Source organism: Neomonachus schauinslandi, chromosome 12, assembly GCF_002201575.2.
Source record: "Neomonachus schauinslandi chromosome 12, ASM220157v2, whole genome shotgun sequence".
NCBI classification, from domain to species: domain Eukaryota; kingdom Metazoa; phylum Chordata; class Mammalia; order Carnivora; family Phocidae; genus Neomonachus; species Neomonachus schauinslandi.
Window position 1 is genome coordinate 91,001,720 of NC_058414.1, and position 19,001 is coordinate 91,020,720.

A 19,001-nucleotide genomic window follows, 5' to 3' on the forward strand; every position below is an offset into this window, starting at 1 on the left:
CAAAACAAAAGCAGGGCTGGGGTGGGCGCTGAGCTTCTGTGTCCCTCTCAGGCAGTGCCACGTCTGCAGCCACAGTGAACAGCCCATGTTGAGGCACTTTCTCCCACGGAGACTGCACAACACAGACTTATTGGGTGCCTACCTTGTCCACCTGGGCTCCCATCTTGCCACGATGTATGTAACAGAGCAGGGACTGTCCTACTGCTGTGTGGATTCACGGGGCTTAAAAATTCACAAGGCAAACCCACAGAACGTACAACAGCACCCTAAGGTATAAAATGGACTCTGGGTGACAAATGATTTGTCAACGTAGATTCACAGTTTGTAACAAACATGCCACTCGCTGGCGGATGCTGATGGTGGGGGAGGCCGTGCATGTGTCGGGGGAGAGGACATACAGGAAATTACACCTTCCGCTCAATTTCGCTGTTCAGTGAACCTAAAACAGCTCTTTGAAAAAACAAAAGCTTTTAAAAATCTCTTATAAAGCTTTTTAAGAAGTTTTTAGAAATCCACGAGGGAGATGCCTAACTGTCTCTAGGAACTTGTTGGTCTTACCCAAGCAAGATAATTTTTTTTGTTTTCTTCTTTTTAGTGATATTGCTCTAACTGGAAATCATCCCCAAATACAGTAGTCGATCATGGAATCTTGGACTTTCCGACCTGAATGGATCCTTTAAGACCTTAGTCGATCCCATCACATTGCAAAGGAGGCTCAAACATTTTAAGCTGACTTGCTTAAAATAGCACCTGGGCCCTAGGCAGCCTTAGGAAGGCAGGTTCATAAATTCTCAGTGATTGAAGGCTCCTCACACACCACAGCACACTTAGTCAAATCAGTCCATTTAATTACAATTGCTAGTAAAGAAATTACGTTGGAAAACATGCCAAGTTATATTACATTGCAAAGGAGCTGAAAGCATATACTATTGTTTTGTGCTACTGAAGCCCATGCATAGGCCTGCCTTCAGAGCCGAGAGGCCTCACCATCCCCCTGGAGACAGCTCACATGTGCAGGCCTGGGTGCTAGGAAAACAACACGTCGTCCTCGGAGGGCTGGCCTGGGAAACCAGCAGCAAAAACCTCTGAAGAGCTTTAATCCAAATAGAACCATCACTTTTGCTTCTTTGTTAAACTGTGGAACTTTCGAAACATAATGAGTCATCTCAACTCTGTGTGGATATTAAGCCTACTACCAAACAAGAGCCCTGCCCTCTAGGATTTCTAAGACTTAAAAAAAAAAAAAAAAGCAGATAGTTAAACTACTGCCCAATTTGGTCAATGTTTAGCGACTTTTATTCTTTTTACAGTTCTTGGGTTATCCTGAAGAAGATTTTAGTGCCGTTATTAAAATCATCCTCCGGGGTTGCCTGGGTGGCTCAGTGGGTTGGGCCTCTGACTCTTGATTTTGGCTCAGGTCATGATCTCCGGGTCAGGGGGGATCAAGCCCCAAATCCAGCTCTGCGCTCAGTGGGGGAGTCTGCTTGGGATTCTCTTCCTTTCCCTCTGCCCCTCCCCCTGCTCACACTCTTTCTCTCTGTGTCTCTAGGATACATAAATAAATCTTTAAAACAAATATCATCCTCCCCCCTTCCCATTTTTCTCCCTAGTTTAGAAAAGAGTATCTTCCTTCCCTTTCTTTTTCCAAACCCAACTGTATACTAATACCTTCTACTAGATCACTCTCTCTTCCAACTGGTACTGGTTTTATTATCAAATAATCAAGATAAGAAATGCTATTTATGGGGCGCCTGGGTGGCTCAGTTGGTTAAGCGACTGCCTTCGGCTCAGGTCACGATCCTGGAGTCCCGGGATCGAGTCCTGCATCAGGCTCCCTGCTCGGCAGGGAGTCTGCTTCTCCCTCTGACCCTCCCCCCTCTCATGTGCTCTCTCTCTCTCTCTCATTCTGTCTCAAATAAATAAATAAAATCTTTAAAAAAAAAAAGAAATGCTATTTATAAAAACATATTTGCCAGGTATATAGATAATAATACAAAGAACTCTTGAGTTCCCATCACCCAGTTTAAGAAGAAAGATTGCCCTTTCCTCTGGCATCCCCTGGGGACCCCTCCCCCCCTTCCCTTCCACTGAGAGAATCACTCTTGAACTATGCCTTTCTCACAGCCTTCCTTTTCCTTATAGTCTTACCACATGTGTGTATCCCTAAAGAATACATACTCTCCAGCTTGGTGTGTTTTCAAACTTTATCAAAATGGAATTATATTGCATATATTCTGCTGCAACTTATTTTTCACTCCATATTTTTTTAGGTTCATCCAAGTATATTTTTTGCATGTAATTATTCTCACTTCAACATGAATTCCATGGTACGAATATTATAAAATTTATTTATCTATCTATTGTTGATGAACAGGTGGACTACTGTCAATGTTGCTTTTACAAATATTTCCTTTTCTTAAGATTTCATTTTTATTTATTTGAGAGAGAGAGAGAGAGCATGAGCAGGAGGGGAAAAGGGAGAGTGAGAAAGAGAAGGAGACTCCCCACTGAGCAGGAAGCCTGATGTGGGACTCAATCCCAGGACACGGGGATCATGACCTGAGCCGAAGGCAGACGCTTAACCAACTGAGCCACCCAGGTGCCCCTCTTTTTTTCTTTTTTTACGTAGGCTGCATGCCCAGTGTGTGAAGCTCAATGTGGGGCTTGAAATCACTACCCTGAAATTAAAACCTGAGCTGACATCAAGAGTCAGACGCTTAACTGACTGAGCCACCCAGGTGCCCCAAACATTTCTGATATGAACTTTCTTACTCATCTTTTGATACACAAATGTATATATAAAATATAAATGTTTGAGTATGCATGTGCACATGTATGTATTTGTATATGTTTGTGTGTGTGCACCTGTGTTTTAAGAATGTATGTGCATGTGTGCATGTGTGTGTGCGCGCATGCACGAGAACAGAACTGTTGGGTTAAGAGGCACCTGGGTGGCTCAGTTGGTTAAGTGTCTGACTCTGGCTCGCATCATGATCCCAGGGTCCTGGGATCAAGCCCCATGTCAGGCTCCCTGCTCAGCAGGGAATCTGCTTCTCCTTTTCTCTCTCCCTCTGCTTCTCCCCCTGCTCGTTCTCTCTCTCAAATAAATAAAATCTCTTTTTTAAAAGATTTTATTTATTTATTTGACAGAGAAAGAGATAGCGAGAGCAGGAAAACAAGCAGGGGGAGTGGGAGAGGGAGAAGCAGGCTCCCCGCCAAGCCGGGAGCCCAATGTGGGACTCGATCCCAGGACCCTGGGACCATGACCTGAGCCGAAGGCAGACGCTCAACGGACTGAGCCACCCAGGTGCCCTCAAATAAATAAAATCTTAAAAAAAAAAAAAAAGAACTGCTGGGTCAGAGGAGATGTTCATCTGAAATTTTACTAAATAATGCCAAGTAATCTTTCAAAGTAGTTGAATCAACTTAGACTCCCACACTTGATTGCTATAAATTCTCACCAATACTTAAAGACTCCTGATATTCACATTTTTACTAATCTGGTTGGTGTGAAACCTTAAGAGTTTTAAGGTTTTCATTTGCATTTCCCTGATTATAATAGACCGAGCACCTTCTCCATATCTGTTAGCCATTCATGTTGCCTCTTCTGATATCTTTTCAATTCTACTGCCCATTTTGCTATTGGGTTGTCTTTTTCTTTCTGATTTAAAGGCATTCTTGATATATTCTGGATACTAATCCAATGTCAGTTATAACTTCTCCCAGTTCTGTAGCTTATTGTCTGATTCTCTTTATGTGGCCTTTTGATGAACAGTAGTTCTCAATTTTAATATGGTCAAATTCACCAATCTTTTCTGTTATTGTCTGAGGTTCACATGCATTGGTCTTAACACAGAGGTTTAAGAAATCCTTCCCTACATCAAAAGGCATAACGATGGTCTTATATTGTCTTCTAAAAGTTTTAAGGTTTTGCCTTTCTCATTTAAAGCCACGTGTGCCTGGAGGTGTAAAGTCTGTGTGCACATGTGTGTACATGTGCATGTATGTAGTATGTAGTATGAACATGGACAAGAGTATCCCAGACCGATGTTACTCAAAGTGTTTGCACTTTTCATTACTGGCCTGCAATGAGAAAAGGTGCTGAGCCAGCATGTAACTCAATGCATGGCTTCTTCAGAGAGTAGGTCGTGATACAAAAATGTAACTGTCAGCTGAACCAGAAAGCATGCTCCACAAAGGGTCAATTCGTGCTCTGGTCTAAGTTCCTTATCTCATCTTGGATGGAAGACAAGACTTTGCAGGCCAGCTCATTGCACGGTATCACCTGGGCAGAGGATGTGGGATCTGTACAAGGTCCAGTGGGGTGGGAGAGATGGAGGAAGAACTAGTAATGCAGCCCAGTGAAGAACACAGAGAAGACCAGTGTGTCTGGGAAAGAAGGAAGGAAAAATAAAGTGCCCCCAAAATGGAGTCAGAGGGAAGTAGGGCATCAGAACACACAAGGCTTGGAAGCCATGATGTTGAGGATAACGATTTCATAAACGCAATGGGAAGCCATCAAACGCATTTAGAAACATGAGAATGACATGACCAGAAGAATGGTTTTAAAATTCCCTCCTGCTGCAGTGTACAGAGCAGGTTAACAGGGGGCAAGAGGAGATGTGGAGAGACTGGTAATGTGCTCACAGTAGTCGAAGCTTGAGATGATGGTGGCTTACGTTAGAGTGGTCTTTCCTTCCAGAACTCTGCTACTCAGTGTGGGCTGTAGGCCATCAGCAACACCACGGATGTTTCAGAAATGCAACCTCTTTGGCCCATCAAGACATTAGTGGGTCAGAAACTGCTTTCAACAAGATTCCAGGTGATTCATGTGCCCATTAAAGTTTGAGAGCACTAGCCTGAGATTTTTTTTTTTTTTTTTTTTTTTAGAGAAATCCACATGGAGATATCAAGTTTGCAAACAGATATATGAGCCTGGAGATAAACCTACAAAAGGAAGGAGAAATCTGAGAAGCAGGGGGAACCAGGAATGTGAGATGACAAGCAGACAGAGGACTGCAAGGTTGATGAGGCAATGTGGCATGGGATTTAGGCATGGCCATGGGCAATTCTAATGCAAGTACAGGGACCTTCCTTTGAAAGGTACTGGACTAGAGCAATGCCAATGGAACAATCCAGAAAAAAGGAAGAGATGGAAGAGGCAGTGGATAAGTGAGGAACCCCGGTGGCTGAGAAGGAAGAAGAAATGGCATCCAGAGGGGAAGTGACCTTTGATCCTCAATTAGATGACAGACTGAGAAGGGGAGAGCAGAAACTGGTCAGTTGTATAGACATGCTGGTGAGAACATAAGGGAATTCTGGTCAGAGGTAGCATAGGGCAGAGTGCGCCGAGACAGTGAAGAATGTGTGAAACAGACATGGAGTAGGGAGCAGGGCTCCCTACAGACATGAACAACACCGTCAGGCTCTCCCATGGAGCTACAATCCAAAACCAGAAAGCAGGTTTCATGTCCCATGTGAGGAAAAGCTGCTGTTCCCAAATCAGCATTTTGGGCTACAGTTGGATATGGGGACTTACCCAAAGAACAATCATTGATGAGCTCTCAGGGTGAATGTTAAGTACCTGACTGCATAGTCCTGATACTTGAAGATCTCAATACTATGCACAACTTCTTTTAGAGATCCTCCTTTGGGGGCGTGTGAGTGGCTCAGTTGGTTAAGCATCTGCCTCTTGATTTTAGCTCAGGTCATGATCTCAGGGTCATGAGATGGAGCCCCAAATTGGGCTCTGTGCTGAGCGTGGAGCCTGTTTAAGATTCTCTCTCTCCTTTTCCCTCTGCACCCCAACCCGCTCTCTCTCCCTCTCTAAAAAGAAAAAAAAGAAGAAATCTTCCTTTGACATCTTTTGTTGCTCAGCTTTTACTAAGTCACAGACAACATTAAAATGTCTATATTTCTAGGGGCGCCTGGGTGGCTCAGATGGTTGAGCGTCTGCCTTCAGCTCAGGTCATGATCTTGGGGTCCTGGGATCGAGCCCCATGTCAGGCTCCCAGCTCAGCAGGCAGTCTGTTTCTCCCTCTCCCTCTGCCTCTCCCTCTACTTGTGCGCTCTCTCTCTCAAATAAATAAATCAAATCTTCTAAAAATGTCCATATTTCTATATTTCACATCTGGTATGGGCTGGATTGTGACCCCCCCCAAAAAAATTCATACGTTGAAGATCTAACCCCCAGTAAGGCTGTATTTAGAGATGGGCCTTTGCAGAGGTGGATGTGGTTACATGAGATCATAGGGGTGCCGTCCTGATCCAGCAGAACCGGTGTCCTTCTGAGAAGAGGGAGAGACACCAGAGCTCGCTCTCTCTCGGCACACTGGCACGGAGAAAAGGCCACATAAGAACACAGCAAGAAGCCACCATCTGTAAGCAGACAGAGGCCTCCCCAGAAACCAACACTGCTGGCACTTGATCTTGAACTTCCAGCCTCCAGAACTATGAGAAAATAAATGTCTGATGTTTAAGCCACGCAGTCTGTGGCATTCTGTTATAACGGCCCAAGAGGCTAGGATACATCTTTCATTCCTGATTCAAACAAGAGGCGCTGGGATGGGGCAGGGATTACCAGAAACAAGAGCCTGTGGGCCTTGGGCCTTACCCTGGTCTACTACAGTTAATTAACTGCTAACTTTGAGTAAGTCAGGTCACATTCCTGGGTCTCAGTTCCCTCTTCGGCTGGTAAGATAGAGGGTTCCTGAAAATCACTACCTGACAAATGAGCATTCGTGTGTTGGCTTTCTATATACAGGCCTGAAATAGGCCCCTCTGCTTATGCTGTAGGTTTTCTCAGGGTTCTCTGTTGTTTGCAGGGGCAACAGCTCTGACCACATAAGCAGGAGGGGAATTCAATGGAAGGTGACCAGAGGGTCCACAGAACGGACAAGGCAGATCAGTTTCAGAACACAGACAAGAGCCACGTGCGGCTGGGCAGCAGAGAAGCCCATTGCCGAGCGTGTCCACTGGTGAAACCAAGTCAGGTCTCCACTGGCCCAGCTGCCAGTGGACCCACCATTCCTCTGCTTCGTGGCAAAACATCCTCAACACTCAAAATCCAGCTGGGAGGAGGATCCCACTGGCCATGCCTAAATCCCATGCCACATTGCCTCATCAACGCTGCAGTCCTCTCTGACCCTCACACGATGAAAGATTTTTCGAAAAGGGAAAGGGTGGCCTCCCAAAGTGACAAATGGCCACTATGTCCATAGAGGAGGGTGTTTCAGTTTTAGCTAATAAAAAGCACAGCTCTTCAGCACCAGTAGAATACAATCCCAGTCAGAGAGGGAGACAGCAGGGCCAAAAGCTCCAGAACATTCCACAGAGAAATGGGCCCTGTTCTACCTCAAACTTGCTCAGGTCCCCTAGAGAAATCCCTGATAATTAGCTACACCTTCCATTTCCTCCTCTAGAGATGGGAACACGTAACAATGAGTGACTTCACTAAAACATGGAGAGAACTAATGAGTAACTTCAGAGAACAACTACACAAAATACTGAATAATGGTACCACAAAGCTTTTTTAAAAATCCATACTATGACAGCTAAAACATCAGTGCACTGGTCCCCTATCTCCTTATCCACGGTTTCACTCCACAATTTCTGTTAGCTGCAGTCCAGAAGCAAATGATCCTTCTTCTGACGTAAGCTCAGAAAGTCAACAGAGACTTAACATGACATCACAATGCCTACGTCATTCACCTCACTTCACCTTGTCACGTAGGCATTTCATCATCTCCCATCAACACAAGAAGGCTGAGTACAGTACAAACTAAGATATCTTGAGAGAGAGTAGATTCATATAACTTTTATTACAGTATATTGTTATAACTGTTCTATTCTATTACTAGTTATTGTTGTTAATCTCTTACTATGCTAATTTTTAAGTTAAACTTTACCACAGGTATGTATGCATAGTATATATAGGGTTCAGTACTATCCACATTTTCAGGCATCCACGGAAACGGGCCTTGGAATGTATACCTCATGGGTAAGGGGCTGGGGGGCTACTATATCGGCTTCGTGCCTGATTTTCTCATTTGAGCAGATAAAGATATTGAAATGTTGGCTTAATTCAAAGCATGGTACAGAGTATTTATCGGAAGTTGTTGGTTTGCTTTGCTCTCTTCTTTCCTAAATAAAACGCAATCCTCTTTTACCAACCTGCAAGGCAAGGCTGTCAGCACTGCAAGCAACCAAAACCAGCCAAACTAAACTCCCAACTCACTAAAAACAAAGGCAAAAAATTCTCAGTCAGCCATCTGTTTCTAAAATAATTTAATTCAAAACACAGCCCCATAACAACAGGGAAAAGGACACCATCAGCTTCAGGATAATCTTCTGTCTCTGGTTCCACTCAGGGCCAGAATGGCACACGACATCCCATGACTCAGCACGAAGAGGCACCTTCCCTCCCAAACACAGGACCCAGCAGCCATTCGAGCCCACACAAATGCACAAGCCCATAACTAAGTGACCAGGAGACATCACTGCCTCGCTGGGTGGGTCTAATTCCAACGAACAGTAAAGAGCTTATGCTACAGGATCAATTCCTTAATTCAGCTCTGAATTAAGCTTTCATATTTTATCAGGGGGGCAGGAGGCTTAAAAGACAGAGAGGAGCCATTCCGGCTAGAAGCAGTCACACAGACAAAGGCCCCATGTCTGGACAATGTGGGATGTGTTTGGGTAACAAACAGTAGTGGCTCCAACCAGCTGCAGAGAAGACTAGAAAAGGTGGCTGAGGAATGTGAGACAGTCCGTAGACAATGGGGATCCACTGGGTATTTCGAGCAAAGGGGCCTTTTTAGCAGCTACACCGCAGAAAGAGCAACTTGACAGAAGCAGGAAACAGTGATCCATCCCACGCTCAGGTACACGGCCAACGGGGCAAGCAGGAACAGAGCATGATCACACAGGAAAGGAAAAGAAGCCACAAGTCAGAGAGATGCACAAAAGTAAAACCTGCAAAACTCGGCAGCTGGCGGGAGGGACAGGGCAAGAGAGAAGAAGTCCAAGGTGATTCTGAGTCACAGATTCAACTGCCCACTACAGAGAACTCCACCGAGTACCTGCCCCTAAGAACCCCCTGACCAGCCCTCCATGCCAGCTCACGCTCATTCTCACGGCAGGGTCTTTCCGAGAACTCTCAGATCCCTTCATCCCCATTACCACTACTTAAGAGTTTGAGTCCTTATCACTCCTTGCTCAGAACTCTACCAAGCCAGAATGGTCCCCTGCTTGCTCAGGGACTTCACACTGGAGGAGAGGAGACAGGAGTTACAAACTCAGAAGGCTGCTAAGGAAACGAGGAAGATGCTGGAGACCCAGAATGATGGGCAAAGGTCAGGAAGATCAACCCTGAGGAGGCTGTGTCTGAGCCAACACCTAGAAGACGAGAAGCCAGGAGAAAAAGAGAGTGGAAGATTGCTCCAGGCAAAGGAGATGGTGCACGCAAAAGCCTGAGGCAGGAAAGATGTCGAGAGATGTGAATATAGCTGGTGTGCGGGGCACAGAGCTGGCGAGGGGAGTCTGGCTGGGGGCGAGGCTGGTGCAGAAGGCAGGAAGTCAACCCCAGGTGGGTAGAAATGTGATTCTAGTGCTCAAAAGAGCCGCTGGGGCTGGGGAGACAGATTTGGTGATTCTCTGCGGAAAGATGATGACTGAAGTCAAATGACCCCATCAAGGGAGAGAGAGAGAAAAAAAGTTCAACTCCTGTAACTCTAGTTCATTTAAGGGGCGGCAAGAGAACCCAGTTTTCTGCAGCAATCAGAAGGGGCGACCTTTAGTAATCATACCAGACAGAGTGCTATTTACATACCCTTCTACAATCCAATTCAGTCAAGCACACAAATTATTCTCATCCTTACTTAGTTTATTTCCATTCACTGACAATCTTTCCCAAACCCCCTCTTCTGCCTGCTTATTGGTATGAAGAGCCTACTGATTAGCAATTATCCATAGCATTAACTCTCTAAGTATCTATAATTATGACTTCTCTTGGTTTATTTGAGGGCTCCGTGGGACTCCAGGATAAGGAATAACATGAAGTTAATGTAAATACTAATTTGCCAAGAAACTAACCAGACCAAATATGTAGATAAGCCAAAAGGCAATTTTCCAAAATTGAGGCTTTACCAGTGTACAGAGTTCTATATTTGTTTTTGCTATTTTAAAGTGTCTAAATGCCACCACTAAACCAATTTCAGCATTTTAAACTTTTTATTATGAAATTTTCAGACATACACAAAAACAGAAAGACTAGAACCCATTACCAAGCTTCAACACCAACTCTTGGCCATGTTCTCTTCCTCTATGCCCCACTTTTTTTTTTCAACAAGAGTAAAGCAAATCCCACGTACTATTCTTTTCACCAATAAATACTCTGATAAACACTTTAAAAAACCATAACCACAATCATTATCACAGCCAACAAAATTAAAAATAATTCCTAATATCATCTAATTACATGTTCCATACTTAGTTCTCCTTGGTGGCCTCCAAATATGTTTGTTCAATTGCTTTTTGCAAATCAGAATCCAAACCAAGAACACACACTGCTTTGGGTGATGTGTCTCCTAAGTCTCTCTTACTCTACAAGAGTTTCCTCCTCCTTTTTTCTTTTTTTAAGCTCTTACAATTTACTTGTTAAAGAAAAAGGTCATTTGTCCCCATAGCCAGCCCATATTCCATATTTGGCTAACTATATTCTCATGGTGTCATTTAACATGTTCTTCTAACCCCCAAATTTTCTATAAACTGGTCATTACATCGAGAGCCTTCATTAGATTCAGGATTAATATTTTTAGCAAGAATATTTTCTAGGTGGTCTTTTGTACTTCCCATGGCAACACTTCAGGAGGTGACTGATGCCTGGCTATCCCACGTTGAGTGATGCTAAACTTGATCAGGGGCTTTAGGTGGTGACAGTCTGCTTTACCAACATGATAAGACTCTTCATCAACTTTTCACCTAATGATTAAATAGTCAAGATGATTATTGCTTACATCCATTATTTCATTAGGGAGGTTGGAAGTTATTTAAGCCTGTGTTAATTAAAAGATATTCCTAACACTTTTGAGAAATACTCACAGAAGGAATAATTATTATTTGGTGTCTGAAACAATAACATGATTACATAATAACATATTTGTGTGTGTTTGAGAACATTTCTTAAGTCACCTGATTAATTCAATACAAAGATGTTCATTTCTGTACTGTTCTTTAGAAAGATTATTGATAAATTACTAATTCTGCGCATAATAGAATAAAGCCTATGTCTGTCTGACTCTCTCTTAAATTCAAAGTTCCTAAAAGATAGTGAATAAAAAATAAAGGAAATCTTGGAAATTATGAGAATTATGAAGGAGGAAAGGAGGAGGAAATAAAATGTCAGAATATCTCAAAGCAGTACATTTATTTTAGTCCCTTCCCAAGGAGAGATGAATGAAGTACTAAAATAACTTTAAAACATGATGGTCAATTTCACTTTTTCCCAAACCCCTTAACCGGGGTTTCAAGAAAATAGCAAAAAAGAACCTGAATCTTTTTCTTCCCTGTCCCATACTCAGAGAAGTTAATAAACAGTATAATGCCTTGGAGAACAAAAGAATCCTCCCCCCTCCTCCAAAACTGGAGACTAGTTAATACCTTCTGCCCAATCATTTAATGACCCTGAGAAAGCCTCTATTAATAGCCAAGCCTCCCAGGCCAGCCTGCATTTCCCCCTGGGGCAGGGAGCCTGCAGCTCACAGAACAAGCCTGCCTGCCCCAAGTAGGAGGGGAGGGGGGGGAGCCCCACCATCAGATGTGACCTCCAGGGATGATGAGGAGGGACACCGAACTCCATGAGTAAGGAAATGTTTAAAATGTTGCAATGAATGCCACTGAGCCGTATACTTAAAAATTATTAAAATGGTAAATTGTATGTTCTGTGTATCTTACCACAATAAAGAAAAAATGTTGCAATGGCCAACTGGTCAACTGAGCCTACAGGATTGTGTCCTCGATAACCACCCCTCTGTGCCAGCTGATCCCTCTGCTGCCAAAACCACTTGCTCTCTCCACAGCACCACACTACCTCTCTGGGGCGATGGATCTTAAATTGCACGCAAGAGTTTTCAAGGGACATTTCCAGATTATCATTCTTGAATAGCTATGCACAAAAGTCTTTATAATTACACAACAAACCAGAATTCTATTCATTAAAAATGGCTTCCCAACTTGAAAACTAGGCTCATGGCATCCCAACACAGGCCTATCAACTTGGGGTGCATTACACAGTATGTAAAAGAACGACACAGTAAGGATAACGTCTCGGACCCTATATCCATAGGGGCGTTGAAAAGAGCTTCCAGGGTCAGCTCGCATCAGGACTGCACAGGAGTAATGCCACGGGAAGACTCTGTACTTGGTTAAGGATGCTGAGGCCCATGGGGAGGCCCCAAGAAGGGATCCGTGAAAGGGTTGGGAACTTTCCCAGGGGTGAGCTTTCCTGGGCAGTGTGCCCATAATACATTCACTGCCTTACCTGCAAGGGGAAACGGGAGGTGGGGCCTGAAGCAGGAAAACCCAAGCAGGAATACAAAGGACCAAAGGACCTGCTTCCCCCAGCAACTCAGAAATGGCTCCCTGGGGCCTCACACAGTGGACAGGCCACTAAAATGTGTCCCTCCGGGCAGTCTCTCTTCAATCACCGAGGACTGCAGTTAGACCCACAAGAAAGAAGCATGAATATAAGAAGAGATCTCCTCATCTGTGAAAATGATGATGACGAAGAGCTCCCTCTGTTCCTAGATGGTTCACACATACCCCTGCACTCTCACCTAGCCCTGTCGGGAAGGTAGGAAAGGTCCCCTCAGTGCTTCAGCGACAGGAAGGCAGGCACAGAGAGTTCTAGCTTGCCCCAAGCCCAGCAAGAGAGTCAGGACTAGGACTCCAGTCTGTCTGCATCTTCAGTCACAACATACAAAAGGACTACCCCGCATGATGCAAACAACACCCACCTGAATACATTTGAACTTAAAAGCAATATAACTGCCAACAAGCACAGGAAACGATGTTCAATGTCATTAGTCATTAGAGAAACTACCATGAGATACCAATTCACACCCATTAGGAGAGTCCTATTTAAAAAAAAAAAAAAAAAGAGTTTCACAGGTGCTCAACAAGTTAAACACAGAATTACCGTAGGACCCAGTAATTCCACTCCTCGGAATATACCCAAAAGAACTGGAGACAGGTGTTCAAACAAAAACTTGTACAGGAATGCTCACAGCAGCGCTATTAACAACAGTCAATAGGTGCAAATGACCCAAATATCCATCAACTAATGCAGAGACAAAACGTGGTACACTCATACAATGCAATATAATTCAGCCATAAAAACGAATGAAGGACTCATACATTCTCCGACACAGATGAACCTTGAAAACATTACGCTAAGTGAAAGCAGCCAGACACACACACACACAAAACACATATTGTATGATTCCATTTGCATGAAATAACTAGAATCAGCAAACCCAGAGAAACAGAAAGCAGATTAGTGGCTGCCGGGGGTGGGGGCGGGAGTGATGGTTGCACAACACTGTGAATATCCCTAACGCCACCAAATTGCACTTTAAAATAATTAAAATGGCAATTTTCGGTTATGTGTATTTTACGATAATGTTAAAGCAATCAATTCAAGGGCTCAAATACAAAGAGGTCCTGGGTACAAGTGAAACATCCTTATGCCAGTTTAACTGGTAAGCTTGCTATCCTGAAGCCAACTTTCCGATCACCGCAGTGTTGCTCCGCGTGGTCCTGCTCTCAGAATCTCCTGAAGATCTTTTAAAAAGTATGGATTTCCAGGGGTGCCTGGGTGGCTCAGTCGTTAAGCGTCTGCCTTCGGCTCAGGTCATGATCCCAGGGTCCTGGGATCGAGCCCCGCATCAGGCTCCCTGCTCGGCGGGAAGCCTGCTTCTCCCTCTCCCTTGCCTCCCATTCTCCCTGCTCGTGCGCTCTCTCTCTGTCAAATAAATAAATAAAACCTTTTAAAAATAAATAAATAAACAAAAATATGGATTTCCAGGCCTTTCCCCAGGCTTTCCAAGAGGATGGGACCCAGGAACCCAGTGCGTTAGCAGCACCTCTAAGACTCCCATCCTTGTCCTTCCAGCCAGTTCCCAGAGCTTCTCAAAAGAAAGGTGTTAATCACCTCCTTACTATATGCTGACAGCCGCCGTCTGGGTGCTCTCCCTGAGCTGTTAGCATCTGCTGCATTAGCGCTCAGTGGCATTTGCTCAGTCAAGCCCCTCCACCAGGCAGAAGCTGACCTTGGTCCTGCTATTTGCAGTCCTGTGCCACTTCTGGTCCACAGAGTGGTTACCTTGCTTTCGAGACTGATGAGACTTTTTGGTTTTCTATGTTTGTACTTCATCTGTTAATTTCAGGTATTTAAAGTACAGTTCGGGGCGCCCGGGGGGCTCAGTCGTTAAGCGTCTGCCTTCGGCTCAGGTCATGATCCAAGGCTCCTGGGATCGAGCCCCGCATCGGGCTCCCTGCTCGGCGGGAAGCCTGCTTCTCCCTCTCCCACTCCCCCTGCTTGTGTTCCCTCTCTCGCTGTGTCTCTCTCTGTCAAATAAATAAAATCTTTAAAAAAAAAATTAAAAAACAAAGTACAGTTCATATTTAAAGCCTGAACTCACACGCGCCATCTGGCCCAAAGACTGTGATTGATTTCTGACCATCTCCACTTTAAAACCAGACTACTAACACAGTTTCTTCTAGACATATTAAAAGCATCCTTTAAGATGAACCAATTTTTAGGGGCACCTGGGTGGCTCAGTCGGTTAAGCAACTGCCTTTGGCTCAGGTCATGATCCCAGGGTCCTGGGATCGAGCCCCGTATCGGGCTCCCTGCTCAGCGGGGAGTCTGCTTCTCCCTCTCCTTCTCACCTGCTGCTTCCCCTGCTTGTGTGCTCTCTCTCTCTCTCTCTTTCTGTCAAATAAAAAAAAAAAAAACCAATTTTTAAATAAGATTATAAATTTTTTTATATGAGTGGCAATTTTGAAATGTACCTCCAGTCTGGATCAACAGCAATTTTGGCAAAGAACACTTTGTAAGCTAGTTCCCCCATCTCTTACTAACCTCCCTCCCCCTTGTCACTCCCCCCCCCATCTCTCCCCATCCTTCACCAGCTTCTCCATAGCGCTTGTGTGCTCATCTGCCTCTTGTCTTCTCCCTTTTCTCCACTGGTTCAGCACAAGAATATGAAACCAAATAACATATTATATTCATTGTTACATTTACCGAGTGGGGCTTTTTATTCTCTGCTTTTAAACACTGGTTATAATTTGTTCTTTTAAAAAATGGTTTTTTTTTCTGCTGGTATGTAAGCCTTGGTTGATTTCTCTAGAGGCATCAGTGGCCTCTAAGAGAAAGAGAGTCTTGATTACTGACACCATTTAAAAAAGGAACACGGGGCATCCTCAGCGAGAATTTTAAACTACTTTACTGTCATGATACAATGACTCCTTCTTTTGCTAGGCTATAGGGACAGGAAGAAAATCTCTCAGAGACCAAAGGTATTCTAAAACAGAACTTTAGCTTATAAATAAATAAATAAATAAAGGCCTTATAGCAGTCCTACACAGGGACATGTAGAGGTCACCAGCTGTCTGGAATAATCCCTGACCCATCGGCGTCTGTAATGTGCCCCCTATTCGACAGTGACAACAAAAAATGCCTCCGCAGGTGGCCCTACCCAGCTGAGAACCACCGATGTGCTGCATCTTTACCGGGGCAGCCTGGGAAGAGCAGCAGATGAGGACCTGCGAACAACCCCCAAGGCACCCTCGGCAGCCCCACTCCCAACTGGTCCCGGAAAAGCACAGGAGGACGTTCACTTGGGTTTATCGACGTGTTCACACCAAGCGGGAGGGACTAAAAGTGAACTCTCTCACTCCCTTTTACACGATCTCCCTGTTTTTAAGGTTGTTAGTATAGAATCACGATTTATCCAGCTGTGTTCCTTGAGTGATTTGTGGCCCCTGTGCTGATCAATTTCCCTGAGATGAAATGAAAAGCCACAAAACCCCATTTATTAACATTGGTGATGGCTAATATTTCCTGACTGTCTCCTGTCAGCCAAGTTTTGTGCTAAGCACCTTTCAGGGATTAGAGCACTTAATTTTCCCAATAACCCATTCTGCAAATGAAGAAACTAAAGCTAGAGAGGTTAAGGAATCCACGAGGGCCATCCAATAGTAGGACACAGAACGGGAATCTACACATGGGTTTGCCAGCCTCCAGCCCAGGTGGTGGTCTCCAAACTGACAGGTCACACACTCCCCATTAAAAAATTCCCAAGCAGGGGTGCCCGGGTGGCTCAGTAGTTAAGTGTCTGCCTTCGGCTCAGGTCATGATCCAAGGCTCCTGGGATTGAGCTCCCTGCTCAGCAGGAAGCCTGCTTTTCCCTCTCCCACTCCCCCTGCTTGTGTTCCCTCTCTCGCTGTGTCTCTCTCTGTCAAATAAATAAAATCTTTTTTTTTTTTAATTCATGAGAGTAAGGGGGGGGGGGAGAGGCAGAGGGAGAGGGAGAAGCAGACTCCCCGCCTAGCAGGGAGCCTGATGCGGGACTCGATCCCAGGACGCTGGGATCATGACCCGAGCCAAAGGCAGACACTTAACCATCTGAGCCACCCAGGTGCCCCAATAAATAAAATCCTAAAAAAAAAAAAAATTCCCAAGCACACCTCTACTCACGTGCTTTTTAAAACCCCACACAAAGCCTACTGTTTTAATATTATGAATCTTACAAATCATACACAAAACCACATTTTCTTTTAAGTAGGCTCCACGCCCAGCATGGAGCCCAACACAGGGTTTGAACTCACAACCCTGAGATCAAGACCTGAGCTGAGTTCATGAGTGGGATGCTTAACCAACTGAGCCACCCAGGCACTCCACACACAAGCACATTTTAAGAGAATGATGTAAACATAAATAAATAAATAATAAAAGAATGATGTAAACATGTGATAAATGACATTATTCAGTATCAATATTCAGGGGCCAATTTCTTACTACATCATATAAAATACTCTTACAGGTGGAATTGCGTCCCCCCGCCAAAAAATATGTTGAAGTTCTTACCCCCAGGACCTCCAGACATGACCTTCTTTGGAAACAGTTTCTATAGGGAGCCGGTACCTTTCCGTGGCTTTCAGCCAGCTTGGAGTACTTTGTGTGGGCAGCCCTGGGAGACCACAGAGATTCTGTCACTGTCTGCCGGGCAGGTGACCAGGCTGAAGAGCTCAGCAGGGAACAGGAGCGGCGTGGGCTCAGCGTTCCTGCTCACCTGTTTGCACTGTTAAATTACGCTCTGTAAGTCTCCACGCCCTTGAACAAGTCAGTTTAAGCCACTGGTCTACTAGGGAAAATTTGTTTATATATAATTTGAAAATCCACTTACCAGAGCATTCCCACACCTCCGTCCACCCCAAGCTGCTGGAAGGCAGCAAACAGAACGGACCCACTGCCATTGTTTCCATCCCCAGTGTTCCTATACTTCATGCTCCGTATGTGATGCGAAGCCCTCTGTCATACCCACCAAACGAGGGCGTCAGGGTCAACCCATACATGACTGATGATAAAACATCATCTCGATTTTTATATACAAAATAGATATTTTTAAAAATAAGCTAAACTTCTCATATTTTTCTCCTGGCCCCACTCTGGAGACCATAAGCCTATATGGCTGTCTCATCATCCAATAAAGAGACAAACCTGCAGGACTTCTCTGACGTCTTCACTACCATTCAAAAGGCCCACCAACTCCGAGTTAATAAAGGTCAAATCATCTAGTCTCATTGGGTCAACGCTTATTTATTGAGTATCTACCAGGTACCAAGTAAATTCCTAGGTGCCATAGAAACATTAAAAAAAAATAGCCACAAAGAACTTGAAAATTCTTGGGGTGGCAAGACAATTAAGTGTGACTGCAAGAGCAACAGAATTTCCAAAAGTACCATGAGATACGCTTGGGGAAGGCCTTCATAGCACCAGCAGGACTTAGGTCAGGACTGCAGAATGGCTGGACTTGCAGAGCAAACGCATATATGCCTTTAGGACCCATCAGGGAGCACCCATCACCACAAAGCAGCACAGGGGGAGGCTATGTGGAATGGTAGGGCTTCAGGGGACCTAGACAGCGCACCCCTGACCTCAAACCCCCAGATTCAAATTAGTCTAAACTTCCTCCAGAAATGCAATATATGCAACAGAATATGAGGAGGCTCCTTAAGTATTAATCTAATCTCTAAGATAGGTTCTTGAGTGAAAAAGGAAAGAACAGTGAACATGGAAAGTCGTCTGTGTAAAGGGATGCACGCAACGCGCGCACACACACACATTTTGTTTGCATTTGCATTAATCTCTGGAAGGATACAGAAGACACTGATACCCTTCAAGGAGGGAAATTAGGTGGCCAGGTAAGAAGGTGGGAGGGACACTTTGCTATTTGTAATTTGTGCCTTTTGAATTTATTTGAGGAAGTTTATCTGATCAAAGTACACAGGTAGCCACTACCTAAAGCAAGATACAGAACATTTCCATCAGCCCAGAAAGTTCTCTCATGCACCTTCTAGTCAGTCCCACATCCCCAATTCCTAACCCCCAGGCAATCACTTTCAGACTCTTACCAACATTTGCACATATTTTTTTAAAGGTTTTTATTTATTTATTGAGAGATAGTGATAGAGAGAGAGCATGAGAGGGGGAGAGTCAGAGGGAGAAGCAGACTCCCTGCTGAGCAGGAGCCCGATGCGGGACTCGATCCCGGGACTCCAGGATCATGATCTGAGCCGAAGGCAGCCGCCTAAACAACTGAGCCACCCAGGTGCCCTGCACATAGTTTTTAAAATTTAATGCCTAGGGGTGCCTGGGTGGCTCAGTCGGTTAAGCGTCTGCCTTTGGCTCAAGTCATAGGAATCGAGTCCCAAATCCG

The 19,001-nt window shown here is 44.6% G+C and overlaps 1 protein-coding gene across 1 annotated transcript in view; it reads right to left on the reverse strand.

The window, feature by feature from the left end:
• KIAA1549 (KIAA1549 ortholog) overlaps positions 1 to 17,569 on the reverse strand; it is a 103,885-nt gene extending 86,316 nt beyond the window's left edge. Inside the window, exon 1 of the mRNA XM_021692837.1 lies at positions 17,469 to 17,569. Coding sequence (XP_021548512.1) covers positions 17,469 to 17,569 — 101 coding nt within the window. The remainder of the gene's footprint in view (positions 1 to 17,468) is intronic.
• Positions 17,570 to 19,001: the final 1,432 nt, after the last annotated feature.